This window comes from Calliphora vicina, chromosome 2, assembly GCF_958450345.1.
Source record: "Calliphora vicina chromosome 2, idCalVici1.1, whole genome shotgun sequence".
NCBI lineage: Eukaryota > Metazoa > Arthropoda > Insecta > Diptera > Calliphoridae > Calliphora > Calliphora vicina.
Genome location: NC_088781.1, coordinates 39,113,812 through 39,131,673, shown reverse-complemented (window position 1 = coordinate 39,131,673; position 17,862 = coordinate 39,113,812). Strand labels below are relative to the sequence as shown.

Sequence of the window (17,862 nt, the reverse complement as noted above, 5' to 3'; positions counted from 1 at the left end):
GCGACAATAATTTAAGTTGTGTTTATTTAATCGATAAAGTGTATTTGCAATTTTTTCTTCGTCATCTTCATCTTTTGTAGCTGGAACTATCGTAAAAATAATGGAAACACAATTTTGTTTACTTAACTTATTAATATTTACAATAAAATATAAAAAATATGGGAATTTGACGATTATAGTACTACTAATTATTCAAGTACTTATTTTTGTTCGCGATGTCCCAAAAGTATTCCTTTACATTTTGGCAGGAAATAAGTTTTTTTGTTAGTAGAATTATTTATAAAATTATGTATTTACTAAAAAAAAGTAAATAAAAAAATGCAAGTCGCAGCCAAGTGTCGAACCAACAACCTTCCGATTGCTAGTCAACGTTGTACTCACTACACCACTGGTTAATTATTTCATTATGTGTCAAATAATGGTTTTCTACTTTCCGCTTATTTTGATATTTTGTAGGGATGTCATATCTTAAACAATAGTTAAAAATAAATTACTGAATCACACTATCGTTACTGCAAGCGATTATTTATGTCAATAAACATTACGATTGTCGGTTCGTTAAAAGTTAGTGAATCGCTCTACAGATGAGTGATCAGCTAAAATCTAGTGATTAATTCCATCACTTGTTATCAAAACACCTGTTTCAAATACCTTTGTGGATTATTTTCCAAAAAAGAAAAAGTAACATAAAATAATAGAATCGAGTATATTAATAATTGTTGTTTTTTTATTTTTTTTGGTACGTAAAATCATTAAAAATAAGTGAATCTGAAAATAATATTGACGAATTTTCTGAATCTGATCATCTCATACGAAGATGATCTTATGAATGTGCAAGAAAACTTCACCAAACTAATTCTGAAAGCTCGAAATGTTGACCGAGTCGTGTAGTTACTACCACAACTTCATCCAAAAAATAGCGTCAAAACAATAATATTCCAGAAATTCGAGAACCTACAGGATCTTCTTTGCTATATACCACCAATTTACCATGAATGATTTAAAGCACTTCCTCATGATAGAATGGAATAAATTCCGGAAAGAATCGAAAATCAAAGTGAGGATGACCCCGATGATGTCATGGAATCTGATTATGACGACTAAAAAATGTAACAAAGAACCATAAAGGCTTTTCTTAATAAAATCTTAATAAAAAAAATTGAGTCTATGTGGTTTTCTTATCAGGTAATTCAGAACTTTGAAAAAAATTAAAGCACAAGGGGTATAAGTGCGACTTTCCTAACTTCAAAGGTAATTTTTGGGTATTTGTATATGTAAAATATGGTATTTTTTTATCGTGTTAGATTAAAATATATCTCAGGATCTCTATTAATTAAAAAGCAATATTCCAGATATCATCTAACATTTTTTATTGTAAATTAATTTTATCCTCATTTTTCTCATTATTAAACATTAGTCACTTGAATCCCTTGTGCTCTAAACCCCTCATATAACTTTGGACTCAATTAATTTTTTCTTTGACAAATATATTTGTTTTTAGATGAATAAATGTAACATGGAGGAAATCCCGCAATTGACAAATACATTGGAGAATATCAGGTAATATTTGGACCCGGTGTTATCAAAAAACTGAAGTAGGGTAGGTAAAACTGTTAACAATTTAATTTTCAAATGCGAATATATCCTAAGGATAAAGAGATTTTCCTTATATCTCAGCCTTTTGTGGACCAGGTCTATAGCAGATACATTTATGTATCATGATTCATATGTAAGTTATTTGGGGGCTACGGAAAGTCGATTTCAACATACAGACAGACATGTCTATATCAACTCTTCTATAAATAACTATCCAAAATATACATATATAATTTATAGGGTTTCAAATTAAAAATGTATAAATTACAAACGGAATAAAAACTTGCCACTGATGGTGATGGTTATAAAAGCAAATAAATGTTGTATAAATTTAAACAAAACTCATTATCTCATGGCGATTGGCTCACTTCCAAAAAATACTCATGAAAATAAATTATTACAATTTTATGTAATCGAATCATTCGATAAGCAAGAAATTCATTTTCTAAAACAAATCTGTACTCTCTGTGTAGATAAATGTCTAAATTATATTACATCATATATGTATTTGTATAATTGAAATTATGTCGATGTATGTAAGAGAATTATTATTAAACTGAAATTAGTTTCTTATCATTACTCACATTCTCAGTTTTTTTAAAAAAATATTTCACTTGTTTTTTAAGCTTCTCTACAGCAATACATCGCTCTACGATGTATTTAAACTATTTAATTATAATTGTGTCCACCATAATGTGTGCGGTAAGAATTTTAATAAAATCTTCAAATAATTTTCAATAATTGTAATCTTGATGCTATTATTTTCCAGAGCTCTGAGATTAGTGATATAGACGAGAAGTATTTAAATAGATAGAAAGTGTTGAAAATACTATTGGTATATTGAAAATACGTCTGGATGCTGTGAGTGAAAAGTGAGTTTAATTTTAGCGAATTTTTAAAAAAATTTAAAAATAGAAAAAATAACAGGCCAACCTGTTTTGTATTTAATTTGTATATTTTTTAAATAAGTATGTACTAACTATATATTTATGTTTTTAAGAAATCCCTGCGACTGTTTTTCACTTATAGACGGCAAATTTGGTAACGTAAAACAATCCTTTGATGATATAATTACTCGTTTGGATGCCTTAATAGATAAGTAAGCAAAAAAAATAATCACTTTTACACTAAGTAAAACAATATAATATTTCAGTTCTAAGATCAAGCAGCGTGATACGGATAAGCAATCGCTTAAAAACTCAATTGGATTCCCTGACAGATAAGTATGTAAAAATAATTAATTAACGTATTGTGATAAAAAAACACAATTTTTCAGTTTCAAGACCCAGCAGAAGAATGTAGACAGTAAAATAGAAAATTTAGAATCCCAACAGAGTAAGTATGAAATAATTTGACTTTTGACTGTTTGCTTCACTGGGAATAAATTCATTTAGTATGATATTGTAAAGCATTTTAATATCATGTAGATTGGACATATATGGGAGACCTATTGGATAGTAATTTTTATACAATTTTTCAACAAGATCGGTCAAGAACTCTCTGAGTTATAGGGAGTCAAAATTTGACATTTTGGACAAACGTGTGTTTTTTCTCATCCATATAACTTATTACCTATTGTTCTTAGCAAAATGTGTCCCAAATAGTTTAGATAGCTCTTTCTTCAATCTTTAAAAAAAAAATAAAAAAAGTTTAATATTATTTTTCCGAAATCAAATTTTTTTTTGACTTTTTTTTCAAAATGGGCCCTTTTTTTCTTAAAAAAAAGCTTAGATATTTTCCTTAAAGACCTATTTGGTCGCTTAGTGTTATGCGAGTTCGATATCTATCAAAATAAATGTTTTGTAACTCAAAACAAGCTATTTTTGACTTTTTTTGCAAAATCAAAAACTTTGTTAAAATTTTTTTTCAAAATGGACCCTTTTTTTATTTTTTTTTGCTCAAAATAAAGCTTAGGTCTTTTCCTTGAAGACCTTTTGAGTCGCTTAGTGGGATGCGAGTGGGATATCTATCAAAAAAAATATTTTGTAACTTTTTCTTTGCAAAATCTAACATTTTTTTTCCAAAATGGGCCCTTTTTTAATTTTTTTGGGTCCAGTCCTTTAAGATCTATTTCGTCGATTAGTGGGATGCGAGTGGCATATATATCAAGATAAATGTTTTGTGACTCAAGATATACAATTTCTGATTTTTTTTGGAAAAATCAAAAACTTTTTTGACTTCTTTTTCCAAAATGGGCCCTTTTTTAAATTTTTTTTTGCTCAAAAGAAAGCTTACGTCTATTGCTTTATGAGATTTTTGGTCTCATAGTGGGATTCTAGTGTATTTGAGTTACTATCCAATAGGTCTAACCGTGGTGCAAATTTCATCCCGATCGGAAAACATCGATTTTAAAAATTGGTTCACTTGACATGAAATCCCCCATATATAAAACTTTCAAATCGGATCGAGAATACAAATTTGGCATCTTTAATTTTTCATACACCCGAGATACCCCACTTTGGGGCCTAGAGGCTCCGCCCCACCTTTGTGTTGACTTTAAAACTTAAACTCAGATGCACAACATCTATATTCTTGTTAAATTTTATTAAAATCAGACAATTGGTTTAGAAGATACAGATTTATATCCACTTTTTTATAACCTACACCGTTGGTGGCCAAACACTATTCTCACTAATACATACGCAATACGAATGCTCTCAGTAAAAACACAAAGTAAACTCAAAACAAAAACAATTTCATAAAATTTTTTCAGTGCAAAGCACACGCCTTCCATTTGTATACTCTTTTATTTTTTCACTACTACATATGCATTTTAAGCACTTTCTCGTTGGCCACCACTGCCCTACACCATCATAGTTTGGAGGATATATTGCGTTTGTGCTGATTTGTGAACGTCCAAAAATAGTAGTTTAACATCCACCATAAAGTATACCGATCGACTTTCTGAGTTGATTAAACGATGTTCGTCCGTCTGACTGTACATGTAAATTTTGTGCGCAAAGTACTGGTAGCAATTTTGAACATGTCTCGATAAAATTTGGAAAATATAATTTTATTGGCTCAAGGACCAAGACTGTTGAAACTGGCTAAAATCGGTCCATTATTTCACCTAGCCCCCATACAAAAGTAATCCAGAAATTTCGCTATATCGGTCATAACTGTTTAATTTATATAGTTATCTATACACATTTCTCTCCAAATATGTTGTATATATACGGAATTTATGTCGCCAATTTGTATTATAATCGGTCCATAATTAGTCATAGCTCTCGTTTAAGACCTGCTTCCGAAAATCACTTTAACTAGTATAAATCTCTTAAAAATATTGGTATACACATGAAATTCAACATAAATAACTTTCATATAGACATAAATCACGCGACTTAATTTTATGGTGATCGGTTCATAATTGGTCGTAGCTCCCATATAAGGCTCACTTGCGAAAATCACTCACGAATATAAATTATTAAAATTTTATAGTATTTATGGTATATATATGACTTATTTATTATCTGTTATATAACTTACTTTCTGGTCGTGCTTATGCATATTCTATTTTTACTAATACGGCTTCTGCGAAACCTAATTAGCAATGAGTTTTTATATCAGTAAGTTATTAACCGTGTTAAAATAATCAGTTAAAATATTATTCTAGTGAAGTGCCAAAATTTTGTATTTTAACTTGGTAATGCAAGTTTTTGCTGGTTAGATAGACCAGTCGATAGTGTGCAGCAGTGTTGCCAGGAGCTGGCGAAAAAAGAAGCTATATTGGCCAGAAAAAGCTAAACCGCTTTAGAAAAAAAGCCAAAAAAAAAGCTAAAATATTATAAATTAAGAATTTTGGTTTATATTTACTTTTAAATAAAAAATTAGAAAATATGTTCATAAAATTCATCTGCTTTACTTAAAGGAAGTACTAAAAAGTTAAATACTAGATTAACCATGTCAGAAAATGGACATTGTTGGTTCTATATTTGTCCATTTGTAGTTTAATATATTCTGCCCCTGAGCCTTAAGCTTCGTAATTTTATTAGCACTTTAATTTTTCACTATCAATATGAAATAATATATTTTTTTTTGGTTTTACTACTTTATTATCAATGGGAAAAAATTGATTTTGCGTAGAGTTTTCATATGGTAATCTTTGTCGCAATTGCTCAATTAGTTTAATTTGTCGTATTATTTTTGTCATAATCTTCACTAATTAAAACGTTCTTTATTTTATCTCTCATTCATCAAACTAGTATGAAAAATGTGTTAAAAACATTAAACAATTTTCAATTGGCGACGATAATGGATCAAATTCCTTGAATTTTAAATCAGAAAACAGCAAATGATTTATTTACTTTTTGTACTTTGTGCAATACTGGTTTTAAAAAAAGATGGTACGCCAAATTATAATCAGTGTATTAATTACTTAAAAGTTTGGCTTTTTAGAATTGCTGGCTTGACGAAATTAAAACCAAATGGGTTTTAACTCGAAGCATAGATCCACAAGACGTTTAACGATTATTGATCGCCATCGAGTATCACAAGCCTTCAAGAGTTTGTGGGGCTCTTGTCCATTATATAATGATGAATATAATGTGTAATAACAATTTTGTCTTGAAAGAGAATTTGCTAGACATTTAAGCTTTCAGATATAAAATACTCTATTTCATTTTGAACCACTTGATATTGGCAATTGTTATTTGTTCTTTTAATACTGCACAATTCTTGAGTATGTTGAAAAGCTAATGAATTAAAATGAAAATGGTTCACAAATATAAATTTAGCCTTTTTATTTACTATTTAGTCTCGAAATTTTTAGCCTTTTTTAATTTCAAAAAAGGTTATTGTGAAATTAAGAAAAGGCTAGAAAAAAGCCACGAAGCTAAAACCAAAATTTCGAGGCTAAAGAGTAAATAAAAAGGCTAAATTTAGCCTCAAAAAGGCTAAACTGGCAACACTGGTGTGCAGAACTATTAATCTGCAGGTTGCGGGTTCGATTCCCGTCAGAGACTCTGGGTGTATCTGCAGACATGCAATAGGATTCGCAGTTTGTGTTTGTTTTTTAAAAAAAAAAAATATGAAAAACTAAAAATTTAAAAAAGTTAACGTTCGATGAATTATTGTATTAATTTTGCTTGCACCCAATATAAAAAATATGAAATGATAGGCAAACGAACAGATAGAACATACCAATACTAATTTTAACAATTATTTTCTTTAACAGAAATTTTAGTACAGGAATTATCTGAAATGAAATTAAATACTGTAAAATTGTCGGAAAAAAGGTAGTGTATATTGATAATGAAATAAGTTTTATTGAAAATAGGTTTGATCGCATTTCTATTTTATGTTTTATTGTAGCTTTAAGGAGATGTACATCCATTTGGAAGAAAAGTATTTAGAATTAATAAAAAATAAAGAAAACGGCGAAAATTTACGCATGGATAACCTCACAACACAGTAAATTATTTTATTAACGAATTTCCAATCAGCATTTTAAAAAATGTTTGCTTTCTAAATTATCTAGAATTCTAGAGAACGAAGCCTACGATATGAAACCATTATTTGATGTACGTGTTGATCAGCTGCCAGCATATAAAAAGGAACATTGTCAACCTGACTCTGAACCAATTGATTGCAAAGCAGCTACAAAGTGCACACAAAAGAGTGGTTATTACAAAATATATTTACCCGGAAATAAAGCAAAACAAATTATGGTATTTTGTGATATGGAAATTGCTGGTGGTAATTGGATGCACATTTTAAGACGCATTGATGGTTCAGAAAATTTTGATCGTCCTTGGTCTGAATACGTAAATGGATTTGGTAAAGTTGAGGGCGAGTACTGGATAGGATTGGAGAATTTAAATGCTCTTACTGAAAACAATGGTCGACAGCTATTATATGTTCATTTAGAATATGATTCAGAAGAGTCTTTTTATGCTTTGTATGATAACTTTTTAGTAGGGGATGCCACTGAATTATACAAACTAAAATCTTTAGGCACATACAATGGCACTGCTATAGATGGTATGCCGGATATGGTGTATAAAAAATTTAGCACCTTCGATAATGATAATGACGAAACAGCAGCTCACAACTGTGCAGCTGCATACCAAGGTGGATGGTGGTATAGTGATTGTGGATATGCGTAAGTTATTTGAATTAAAATTGTAGTTAAACAATATTCACAATTAATGATTTTTACTTACATTTCAGACAACCTACTGGTCCATATCGTGAAAACTATTCGTTAACTGGTATAAGGTGGGAAAATCAGGAATCAAGGGAATATTATTTTAAAACCATGTATTTTATGATAAGAAGTTTCTAAATATATGAGTTATGTTAATATTACTGTAATTTATGTTGAATGGAATGTGTAAGTAAAAAAATTATGAGTACAGATATCAAATTAATAAAAAAACGTATATAATTCAAAGTATGTATATTTAAAAATGTTTTTTAATTTTCAAAATATTAACGGCCATATTTGAATATGCTCACTCCGCAAATAAAGTTAAGGCCCTAATTTTGTAAATCACGTCACCACAGTGATAGTTATGTGCAAAGCAAAAACAACAATTCACACATTTCAAAAATTTGTTTTTGTTTTATGTACAAATTGTGAACCAAACAAACGCACAAAAATTCAAGCGTTGATATGCCTTTCATAATTTGAAAATTGTGTACACAAAACAAAAACCAATTTTTAAAATGTGTGAAATGTTGTTTTTGCTTTGCACATAAACATCACTTTGGTGACGTGATTTACAAAATTAGGGCCTAAGTGTTTTCTCATAGAAGATCATTAAATTTCGTTTGTACATTAATACATTTTAATAGGAAGGAATTTTATTGGCTGAATGTGCAGGTAGCAACAATTTTAATATGTAATTTCAGATTTTATTTTTGAGTCGTCCAACATGGTATCCATAACTGTCGTATTTTTAATGAATCTAGAATAGACGAGCGATTTGATAATAATGAGTTTAGAGGAAATCTGCTTGTTGACTCAGGCTACAAACTAACGCCATTGCAAAAACCTCAAAATGTGAAAGAAAATAAATATGACATTACCCATATTGCAAATCGAAATCCTGTGGAATTCTGTATTTTAAACTTTAAGATTGATTTTTTTTATGAATATGGCGGGTTAGAACACAAAAATCAGAATATTTTTATATTTGAACATCAATGGGAAACTAAAATGCTATAAAACCTATTTTCATACCCTTTACCATGTTATTCATTCCATTTGCAACTTCCATATTTTTCATATTCTAGATATCCGTCTGTATGTTGAAATCAACATTCCAAAGCCACCAAATTGGGTGTTGTGGTTTTTTATTTTTTTCAAATTTATAGCTTTTATTTTGAAAAATTAGATATCAATATCGATTGTCCTGGATTTTCCTTATATCTCAGCCATTTGTGGTCCGATTTTCTCGATTTTAATAGCAACCGGACCGGGTCTATAGTGGATACATAGATATATGAATCATGTATGTAAGTTATTTAGGGGCTACGGAAAGTCGATTTCAATATACAGACGGACAGACGCACAGTGTATTATATAAGGTAAATGCATCTCATAATTGATTTTTGCAAATTATTGAAATTAACCACAAAACAAGTTCTATCTTAAAGTTAAGATTTCATGCAATAATTATTTGCAGAAATTATAGTTACTATGTCAACAGAACTATTCGAAAATGCAGACAGAACAAACACACTACTTTTAGTTAAAATTATGCCATATTCAAGGGCGTATTTTAAAATTTATAATTAATTTTTTTAGGATTGTTATACCTCGTTGGAAAGGCTATCTTGTTCAGATTCTATCTTTGTTATGTTATGTTAGCAAATATGAAATTTATTAATTTAAAATATATAATGTTTTTTGGCTTACTTTGACTAGGATTTTAACTATTGGCGGCGTATGCCGACGATCTAGTTTTAACACAGAATTAAAGCCTAACTTACTATCTAAAAGATATAACAAAATCAGCTGCCTTTGGGTGCCTGTAAACAAATTGCAAGCAAAAGTGTTGAGCAACTCAGAAATTTAAAAAAAAAAATTATCATCTTTTTTGAGTTCAGTAACTTTTCATTGCATATTTTGCTATAATAGCTTATAAAAATGTATAACTACGTATAAAGTAAATTTAGTTCTTAACAGAACGGTGTTTTATTTTTTTTGAACGGGAATTGAATGAGAATTGTGAAAGTTATTCAACTTTTCATTAACACATTTTAAAGTATTTTCTCCCTCAGCGTATATGAATAAAAAAAACAAAAAACCAAGTATAAAAAAAATAGTTTGTACAATTTTTAATTTACAAGGTAAATTTTTACAAAAAAGTTTAATAACTTTTGCAAATATAAACCTATTTCAACAAGTAGTATCTCATTTTTGTATACATATATTAAATTTTCTTTAAAACGCTGCACTGTGGGAGAAATCAACAATTTAGTGGCGCAAAATAAAAAAAAAAACTTTCGCATATTTGATTTATTGTTATGTAGTTTCAATCTATAGTTGTTGCTGTACTTAAAAATATTTAACATTTATTAATAACTTCAGTGGTTTGGTTTTGACAACTATTTAAATGTAAAAAATTTTTCAGAAATTTTTTTTATGAAGAATTGGTTTCAAAGTTGTTGTTAAGCTGGATAGTACAAGGTTTTCTTTAAGTTGTATTTTTACTTTTTTTTATGTAGATGGAATATGAGGCTTGGTAAATCAGAAAAATAAAAATATATTTTCCGATATTTGTGATAACCAATGGCCATATTCTTATAGAATTTTTTTTTTTTACTTTTTGAATTTTCGGAAGGTTGCCAGTTACTAATGCTGTGAGATGCAGTCCTAATATTTTTACCAGTATCAAGGCTATATTATAGACTACATATGGTGAAAAATTTAGCTGCGAAAAAGTGCGAGGTGAATTTATATAATTTATTTAAGAAATTATTATCGTTGGGACGATGTAAAATCTCGTACTAAATTTGTTCCTTATTTTTTTAAGATTGAATGTAAGAAGTGTTATTGGTAATTACATTATATAAAAATGAAATTTATGTAATTCTAACTACTTACAAGTTGCTAAAAACAAATGCCCATATACCAAATTTGACTTAAAATTATGAGTCCTTTTAAATATGGTAGTGCTTTATATAGATTAAAAATATAACATTTGCAAAGCGTTTTATGTAGAGATGCCAAATGGGGAATCCCGTTCCTGAAAATCCCGGGATTTTATAATATTAAATCCCGGGGTTTTCGGTATTTTCCAAATCCCGTTTTTCATATATAAATAAGGTAAATTGTAGTTTTATGTAAATATTAATATATTTGTTTTAATGCTTTGTTATATCAACATTGTCCAGAACTTCATCTGCAAGCTATAAAAAAGTGGAACCGTTATCGAAAGATGTTAGGCAACTTTTGTTGGATCCATTACTTCCTAGTGATTCATTAGACTCTGAAGACGACTAATTTAAATAAATTTTAAAAACCTCATAATAAAAATTCACAAAATTGTAACAAGTGTTAGTTAGCTTAATTACTCTTTATTTCATTGTTTAATTATAACTAAATTATTTATAATAATGAAATAAAATCATTTCATATCTAATAATTGTTATTCGTTTTTAAAAATAAACTTATTAATAAAACTAAAAAAAGTTTAATTTTATATGAATATTTCGACCTATGCCGGCAATAGGGTAAATGTCCAAAATCTATAGATTTAAATAGTTACTTGCTATAAATAAAATTACTTATATAATTTAAATTTTTTGAAAGATATATTAAAATAATTTCTTACAATTGAAAATAGTATAGAATTTCTTCCGAGGTAGTGTAGTTTAGCAGCGGCTACCGCTCATTCTACTAAAGTAGCAGTACCCATTTTGCATTACTTTATTAGCTTACCTCCTTGCCTGCAATATTTCCATATAAATGAAATTAATTTGGCCAAGCGTTTAGAAGATACGAATTTAGTTCCACTAAATTAGGGTTTTCTCCCACTGTGCGCTGTGCAGACAAAAATAGGTTTTGATAAAAAAAAATTAAAATAACTATTGTTGAATTTGAAAAATTACGAAAAAAAAAAATAAAAAAATTCTAAACTTTTTACAAAAACTTACATAATTTCATGAAATATGCAGATATTTAAGAAAGACTAATTCGATGCCTCTCCATAATTGTGTAAAATTTTGAAATCGCTCTAAAAATATGTTAGTTAGAGGTACTATAATACTATTATTTTTATACAAAAACTAAAAAAAAAAAAAAAAAATATATTTTTAACTTTTATTAATAATTAGATTTTTATGATTAAAAATACTTATGACAGCCTAAAGTCCCACCTATTCAACAAAATAAAAATCTTACCAAAAATCGTGATCCATTCAAAAGTTACAGATTTTTGATCCGAAAAATTACCAAAATTTTCCACTGTGAGACGGTCGTGTCTAAATCGACTCTGATATCTACAACGATCCAGAATATATGTATACATATGTACTTTATGGAGTCGCAAATGAAAAATGTAAAAATTACAAACGGAATAAAAAAACTTGCCACTCATGGTGATTAGTACAAAAGCAAATAAAAGCTGTATAAATTTATACAAAACTCCTAATCTTATGGCGATCGATTTTTTATTGCTCAGAGCTCAATTCCAAAAAACACTCACGAAAATAAATTATTAAAATTTTAAAATAATGTAATGGAATCATTCGATAAGCAAGAAATTAAGTAGCTACAACAAATCTGTACTCTCTGTATAGATAAATGTATACAATTTATTAAATCTTATTATTGTGTAATTGACATTATGTCGATGAATATAAGAGAATTAATTTTAAACCGAAATTAGTTTCTTATCATTTCTCACATTTTCAGTTTTTTTAATAAATGTGTCACTTGTGTTTCAAGTTTCACTACAGCAATACATCGCTCTACGATGTATTTAAAATATTTAATTATTATTGTGTCCACCATAATGTGTGCGGTAAGAATTTTAATAAAATTTTCAAATAATTTTCAATAATTGTAATCTTGATGCTATTATTTTCCAGAGCTCTGAGATTAGTGATATAGACGAGAAGTATTTAAATTTGTTTGATCACATAGAAAGTGTTAAAAATACTATTGGTATATTGAAAGTACGCCTGGATGCATTGAGTGAAAAGTGAGTTTAATTTTAGGGAATTTTGGAAAAATTTTAAAAATAAAAAAGAGAGACAGGTCAACCTTTTTTGTATTTAATTTTGATGGTTGGTTTTTATTATTATGCCAATCTATACGAAAATTATTATAATGTTCACATTTTGTAATTCAAAAAAAACCTTTTATGTTTTAAGAAATCCCAGCGACATTTACGCACTTATAGACAGCAAATCTGGTATTGTTAAACAATCCTTTGATGATATAAATACTCGTTTGGATGTCTTGATAGATAAGTAAGCTAAAATAATAATCATATTTACACTAAGTAAAACCATACAATATTTCAGTTCTAAGATCAAGCAGCGTGATACAGATAAGCAATCCCTTGTTGATTTAAAAACTCAATTGGATTCCCTGACAGATAAGTATGTAAAAATAATTATTTAACGTATTGCGATTAAAAAAAACATTATTTTTCAGTTTCAAGGCCAAGCAGAAGAATGTAGACAGAAAACTAAAAAATTTAGAATCCCAACAGAGTAAGTAAGAAATAATTTCGACAGTTTGCTTGACTTGGAATAAATTCATTTACAGTGATATTACAAAATATTTTAATATCATGATCTGGGAGTATTTGGGCCAGTCAAAAAAGTTAGTTTAACGTGGAGTTTCTGTAGAAACTTTAAATATGTGTAAAGAAATTTTCCACTGTGGTAGACTATTTGGGTTTTCCGAATAATAATAATTTAATTAGACATACGGACATTGATTTATAGACTTCGCTATCTATAAGACTTCAAAGTGTATACATTAGAGTAGTTGTCAATTTGTATGCATTAAAAAACATTCACCAGGCGGTTGTCATATTTTAATTATACCCTACACCACCATAGTGGGGAGGGTATAATGCGTTTGTGCAGATGTTTGTAACTCCCAAAAATATTATTCTAACACCCAACTTAATGTATACCGATCGACTTAGAATCAATTTCTGAGTCGATTTTTTCGGCCTACCCCCCATAAAAATGTACTTCCGAAATTGGTCTTTATCGGTCATAAATGTTTAATTTATATATGTATCTCCACAACTTACGCTCCAAATAAGTTTTGTATATATTTTGTATATGTGTTGGTATACACACAAAATCCACCATAAATAACTTTTATATAGACATAAATCACACGACCTAATTTAATGTTTTTCGGTCCATAATTGGTCATAGCTCCCATATAAGGCCTACTTCCGAAAATCAAAAATGTAAATTATTGAAATTTTAAAAGAAAAATATTTTTGCTCTTTTACTTAGTGTAGGGTCAAGCCCGAAAGCTCGGTCTTAGGTTGAGATTCGTTAACCATCCACTTGTGAAGTTTATTGAACCCTTCACATTCCTGAGAAGGGTATATATAAGTTTGTCATTCCGTTTGTAATTTCCACAATATAATGTTCCGAACCTATAAAGTATATATATTCTAGATCCTTATAGATAGTGGAGTCGATTAAGCCATGTCCGTCTGTCTGTCCATCTGTCTGTCTGTTGAAATCAACTTTCCGATGCCTCCAAATAACTTACATACACGATTCATACATCAATATCTCCAGAATTCTTCCGGCTCCGTTGCTATTTGAAATCGAGAAAATCGGTCCACAAATGGCTGATGTATAAGGAAAAAGTCATTAATATGGATATCTAATGATAGATATTTCAAAGACCTTTGCAAAGACGTATATAATGGGTCAAAATCGGAAAAAATATTTTTTAACCCGATTTTTTTTTTCACTAAAAGTTTTTTTTCGATAAATATTAAAAAACAACAAAAAGAAATTTTAAAATTCTAAAAAAAAATCCAAAAAAATTTTTTTTCCAAAAAATTAAAAAAAAAATATCATTTTGTTTACCTAAAAATATTTAAAATTTTTATTTTGAAGTATAATTTGGAGAAGGGTATATAAGATTCGACTCAGTCGAATATAGCTCTCTTAATTGTTGTTTATTTATCTTCTCCATTTGCAAATATTCATATTTTCTGTCACTCTGTCCCTTCGAACAAGCCCAAACATAATCACTTTTGTCAAGTTTCTTAGCAGGCTCAATAAAATTTTAGTAAATTAAAAAAAAATATATAAAACTTGCTGTCCCTGCAAACGTTGTTCTGCCATAGCTCACACAAAGTTTGAAGACTCCCACTATAATAGTACTGCAGATATGCAATCATAAATTTTTATTTCGTACGGGAGGTGCCACGCCCATTGTACCTATATAGGTCAATTGTGAATCAAAACCATCCAGGTACCCACTCAAACACACACAAACAATTTCATCGAAATCGGCCCAGCCGTTAATGAGGAGTTCAGTTACTAACACACGTACAGAAGAATTATATATGTATAAAGATACGAAAAGAAAAGTTTCACATTAAAAAGGGGAAACTCGATTTTAAATATAGACCCATGGTTTTTTCAGCAAAAATTCTTAGAATTCGTCGTAGATTACTAATTTGACAACTGCTTGTTTGAGAAAGAAATTGACCTACTCTAATATACATATTTATATTTGGTACAGGTAAGGTCCGATGCCTGGTCGAATTTATTTTCCTTCAGATAGAAAATATCAAAACTTATTTTTAACCATTACTTTCTTTACCAGAAATTCTAGTAGAGGAAATATCTGAAATGCAATTAAATTATTCAAACTTATTGGACGAGATACAAACTGTAAAATTGTCTGAAATAAGGTATTGTATATTCATAATGAAATAAGTTTTATTGAAAATTGGCTTGATCACACTTCTATTTTATGTTTTATTGCAGTTTTAAGAAGAAGTACATCGATTTGAAAGAAAAGTATTTAGAATTAATAAAAAATAAAGAAAACAGCGAAAAATTACGCATGGATAACCTCAAAGCACAGTAAGTTGTTTTATTATGGAATTTCCCATCAATATTTTAAAAAATGTTTGCTTTCTAAATTATCTAGAATTGTAGAGAAGGAAGCCTACGATAAGAAACCATTATTTGATGTACGTGTTGATGAGCTGCCAGCATTTAAAAAGGAACATTGCCAACCGGACTCTCAGCCAATTGATTGCAAAGCAGCTACCAAGTGCACTCAAAAGAGTGGTTATTACAAAATATATTTACCCGGAAATAAAGCAAAACAAATTATGGTATTTTGTGATATGGAAACTGCTGGTGGTAATTGGATGCACATTTTAAGACGCAATGATGGTTCAGAAGATTTTAATCGTCCTTGGTCTGACTACGTAAATGGATTTGGTAAAGTTGAGGGCGAGTACTGGATAGGATTGGAGAATTTAAATGCTCTTACTGAAAACAATGGTCGACAGCTATTATATGTTCATTTAGATTACGATACAGGATGGCCTTATTATGCTTTGTATGATAACTTTTTAGTAGGGGATGCCACTGAATTATACAAACTAAAATCTTTAGGCACATATAATGGCACTTCTGGAGATGGTATGGTAGATTTGTTGCATACGAAATTTAGCACCTTCGATAATGATAATGACGAATCGGCAGCTCGCAACTGTGCCGCTGATATTAACGGTGGATGGTGGTACAGTGATTGTGGATATACGTAAGTTATTTGGTTTAAAATTTTTGTTAAACAATACTAACAATTAATGGTTAATGCTTACATTTCAGAGAACCTACTGGTACATATGCAGAAACCGAAGTATTAACTGGTGCAAGGTGGGAAGATCCCGAATATAGGGTTTATTATTTTAAAATTATGAATTTTATGATACGAAGTTTTTAAATATTTGAATTACGTTTAAATAAAGTTTGTTAATATTAGTAGAAACTAATATAAATGCAATAGCACAACTCATAAACGCTAACTAATATATTAATTTCATTTAATAGCCACCTTTTCACTAAGCTGCTCTTTCACAATATGATAATATTGCATATAATATAGCACTCTTAAGTACTTGATCAGCATCATATAATAGTGATGAGAAATATTTAAAAATTCATGATTTTATTATTCCTTATATGTAGTTGGAATTAATTCATGATGCTGTAAAATATGTCCGTTAGACTGTCTCAATTTTTACACTTTTTTCGAAATTTCTTCCTGCAAGTCGATTTTCTTAATCTAATCTAAAAACCAAGAATTTTGGTGTATACACTTAAATATTGATGAATGGGAAATGGTCTCTCAAACAGTTTTTTTCCAGGATTTAAAATTAGTTAAACGTTTTTATACCCTCCACCACTATAAGTGGTGAATGAGGGTATATATAAGTTTGTCATTCCGTGTGTAACATTGAGAAATATTCATCTGAGACCCAACAAAGTATATATATTATTGATCCTTATGAAATTCTAAGTCGATTGAGCCATGTCCGTCTGTCTGTCCGTCTGTGTAAAACATGATCACGTCCAAAATACGCCAACAAACTTAGTAGAGTGCAAGAAAAATGTTTACTATTGTCCTAAGCAGTTTGGTATTGAAAATCAGCGAAATCGGTACAGTGAAACCAAAGTTATGAATTAAAATGTGGGACAACCTAAAAAAAAATTGATAATTTTCACATATTTTTGGACATTTTTTTGTAAATATATTGCAGCTAATATCATAAAATTTTGCACTCGTCACTTTTATTATAAAAGGAGTAACTCTGGTGAAAATTATAAGAATCGGTCCAAGATTTCTCCTAGCCCCCATACAAATTTCTTCCCGAAATATGGTTCTATGATCTATAAATGCCTACAGAATAGGAATATCCATATAAAATTCAACAAAAATAAGTTTCGTGATAAAAAAATTATATTAAAAATTTTTCGTAGATCGGCAAATATTTGACCATAGCCCCCATATAAAGTACACTTCCGAAAATCTGTTCAATAAGCATAAATGTCTTATTAATGTCGCTATCAAGTTGAAATTCGACATAAGTAATCCCCATATATACCAAAATTGCTGTACCTAATTCTATGAAGATTGGTTATAGCTCCCATATAAGGACCACTTCCGAAAAACACAATAACCTACATAAATATCTAAAAAATATCAATATCAAAACAAAATTTCACACAGATCCGTAGTTTATATTTAGAAATCATACTACTGGATTTTGTAAATATCGGTCAGGTTGAAAT

General features: G+C 29.1%; 2 protein-coding genes across 2 annotated transcripts; both read left to right on the top strand.

The window, feature by feature from the left end:
* Window positions 1-1,516: 1,516 nt before the first annotated feature.
* Window positions 1,517-11,050, top strand: LOC135950395 (fibroleukin-like). Its single transcript, XM_065499941.1, has 8 exons — window positions 1,517-1,560; window positions 2,597-2,695; window positions 2,873-2,931; window positions 6,773-6,833; window positions 6,910-7,008; window positions 7,076-7,699; window positions 7,768-7,815; window positions 10,942-11,050. The coding sequence occupies exons 1-8, from the start codon at window positions 1,517-1,519 to the stop codon at window positions 11,048-11,050; spliced, it is 1,143 nt and encodes a 380-aa protein (XP_065356013.1).
* Window positions 11,051-15,402: 4,352 nt separating this feature from the next.
* On the top strand, window positions 15,403-16,595 carry LOC135952549 (tenascin-N-like). The gene is made up of 4 exons (XM_065502551.1): window positions 15,403-15,464; window positions 15,541-15,639; window positions 15,707-16,330; window positions 16,399-16,595. Exons 1-4 carry the CDS (start codon window positions 15,403-15,405, stop codon window positions 16,511-16,513), a joined length of 900 nt encoding a protein of 299 aa, XP_065358623.1. The 3' UTR covers window positions 16,514-16,595.
* Window positions 16,596-17,862: the final 1,267 nt, after the last annotated feature.

What these genes read in the sequence shown, in the direction of transcription:
- LOC135950395 (XM_065499941.1), top strand. Translation starts at nt 1,517, where the DNA reads ATGGAGGAAATCCCGCAATTGACAAATACATTGGAGAATATCAG. An exon ending in AAATTTAGAATCCCAACAGA is followed by an intron (nt 2,932 to 6,772) that starts GTAAGTATGAAA and finishes TTTCTTTAACAG; the next exon opens with AAATTTTAGTACAGGAATTA. An exon ending in GTAAAATTGTCGGAAAAAAG is followed by an intron (nt 6,834 to 6,909) that starts GTAGTGTATATT and finishes GTTTTATTGTAG; the next exon opens with CTTTAAGGAGATGTACATCC.
- LOC135952549 (XM_065502551.1), top strand. Translation starts at nt 15,403, where the DNA reads ATGCAATTAAATTATTCAAACTTATTGGACGAGATACAAACTGTAAAA. An exon ending in GTAAAATTGTCTGAAATAAG is followed by an intron (nt 15,465 to 15,540) that starts GTATTGTATATT and finishes GTTTTATTGCAG; the next exon opens with TTTTAAGAAGAAGTACATCG. An exon ending in TACAGTGATTGTGGATATAC is followed by an intron (nt 16,331 to 16,398) that starts GTAAGTTATTTG and finishes CTTACATTTCAG; the next exon opens with AGAACCTACTGGTACATATG.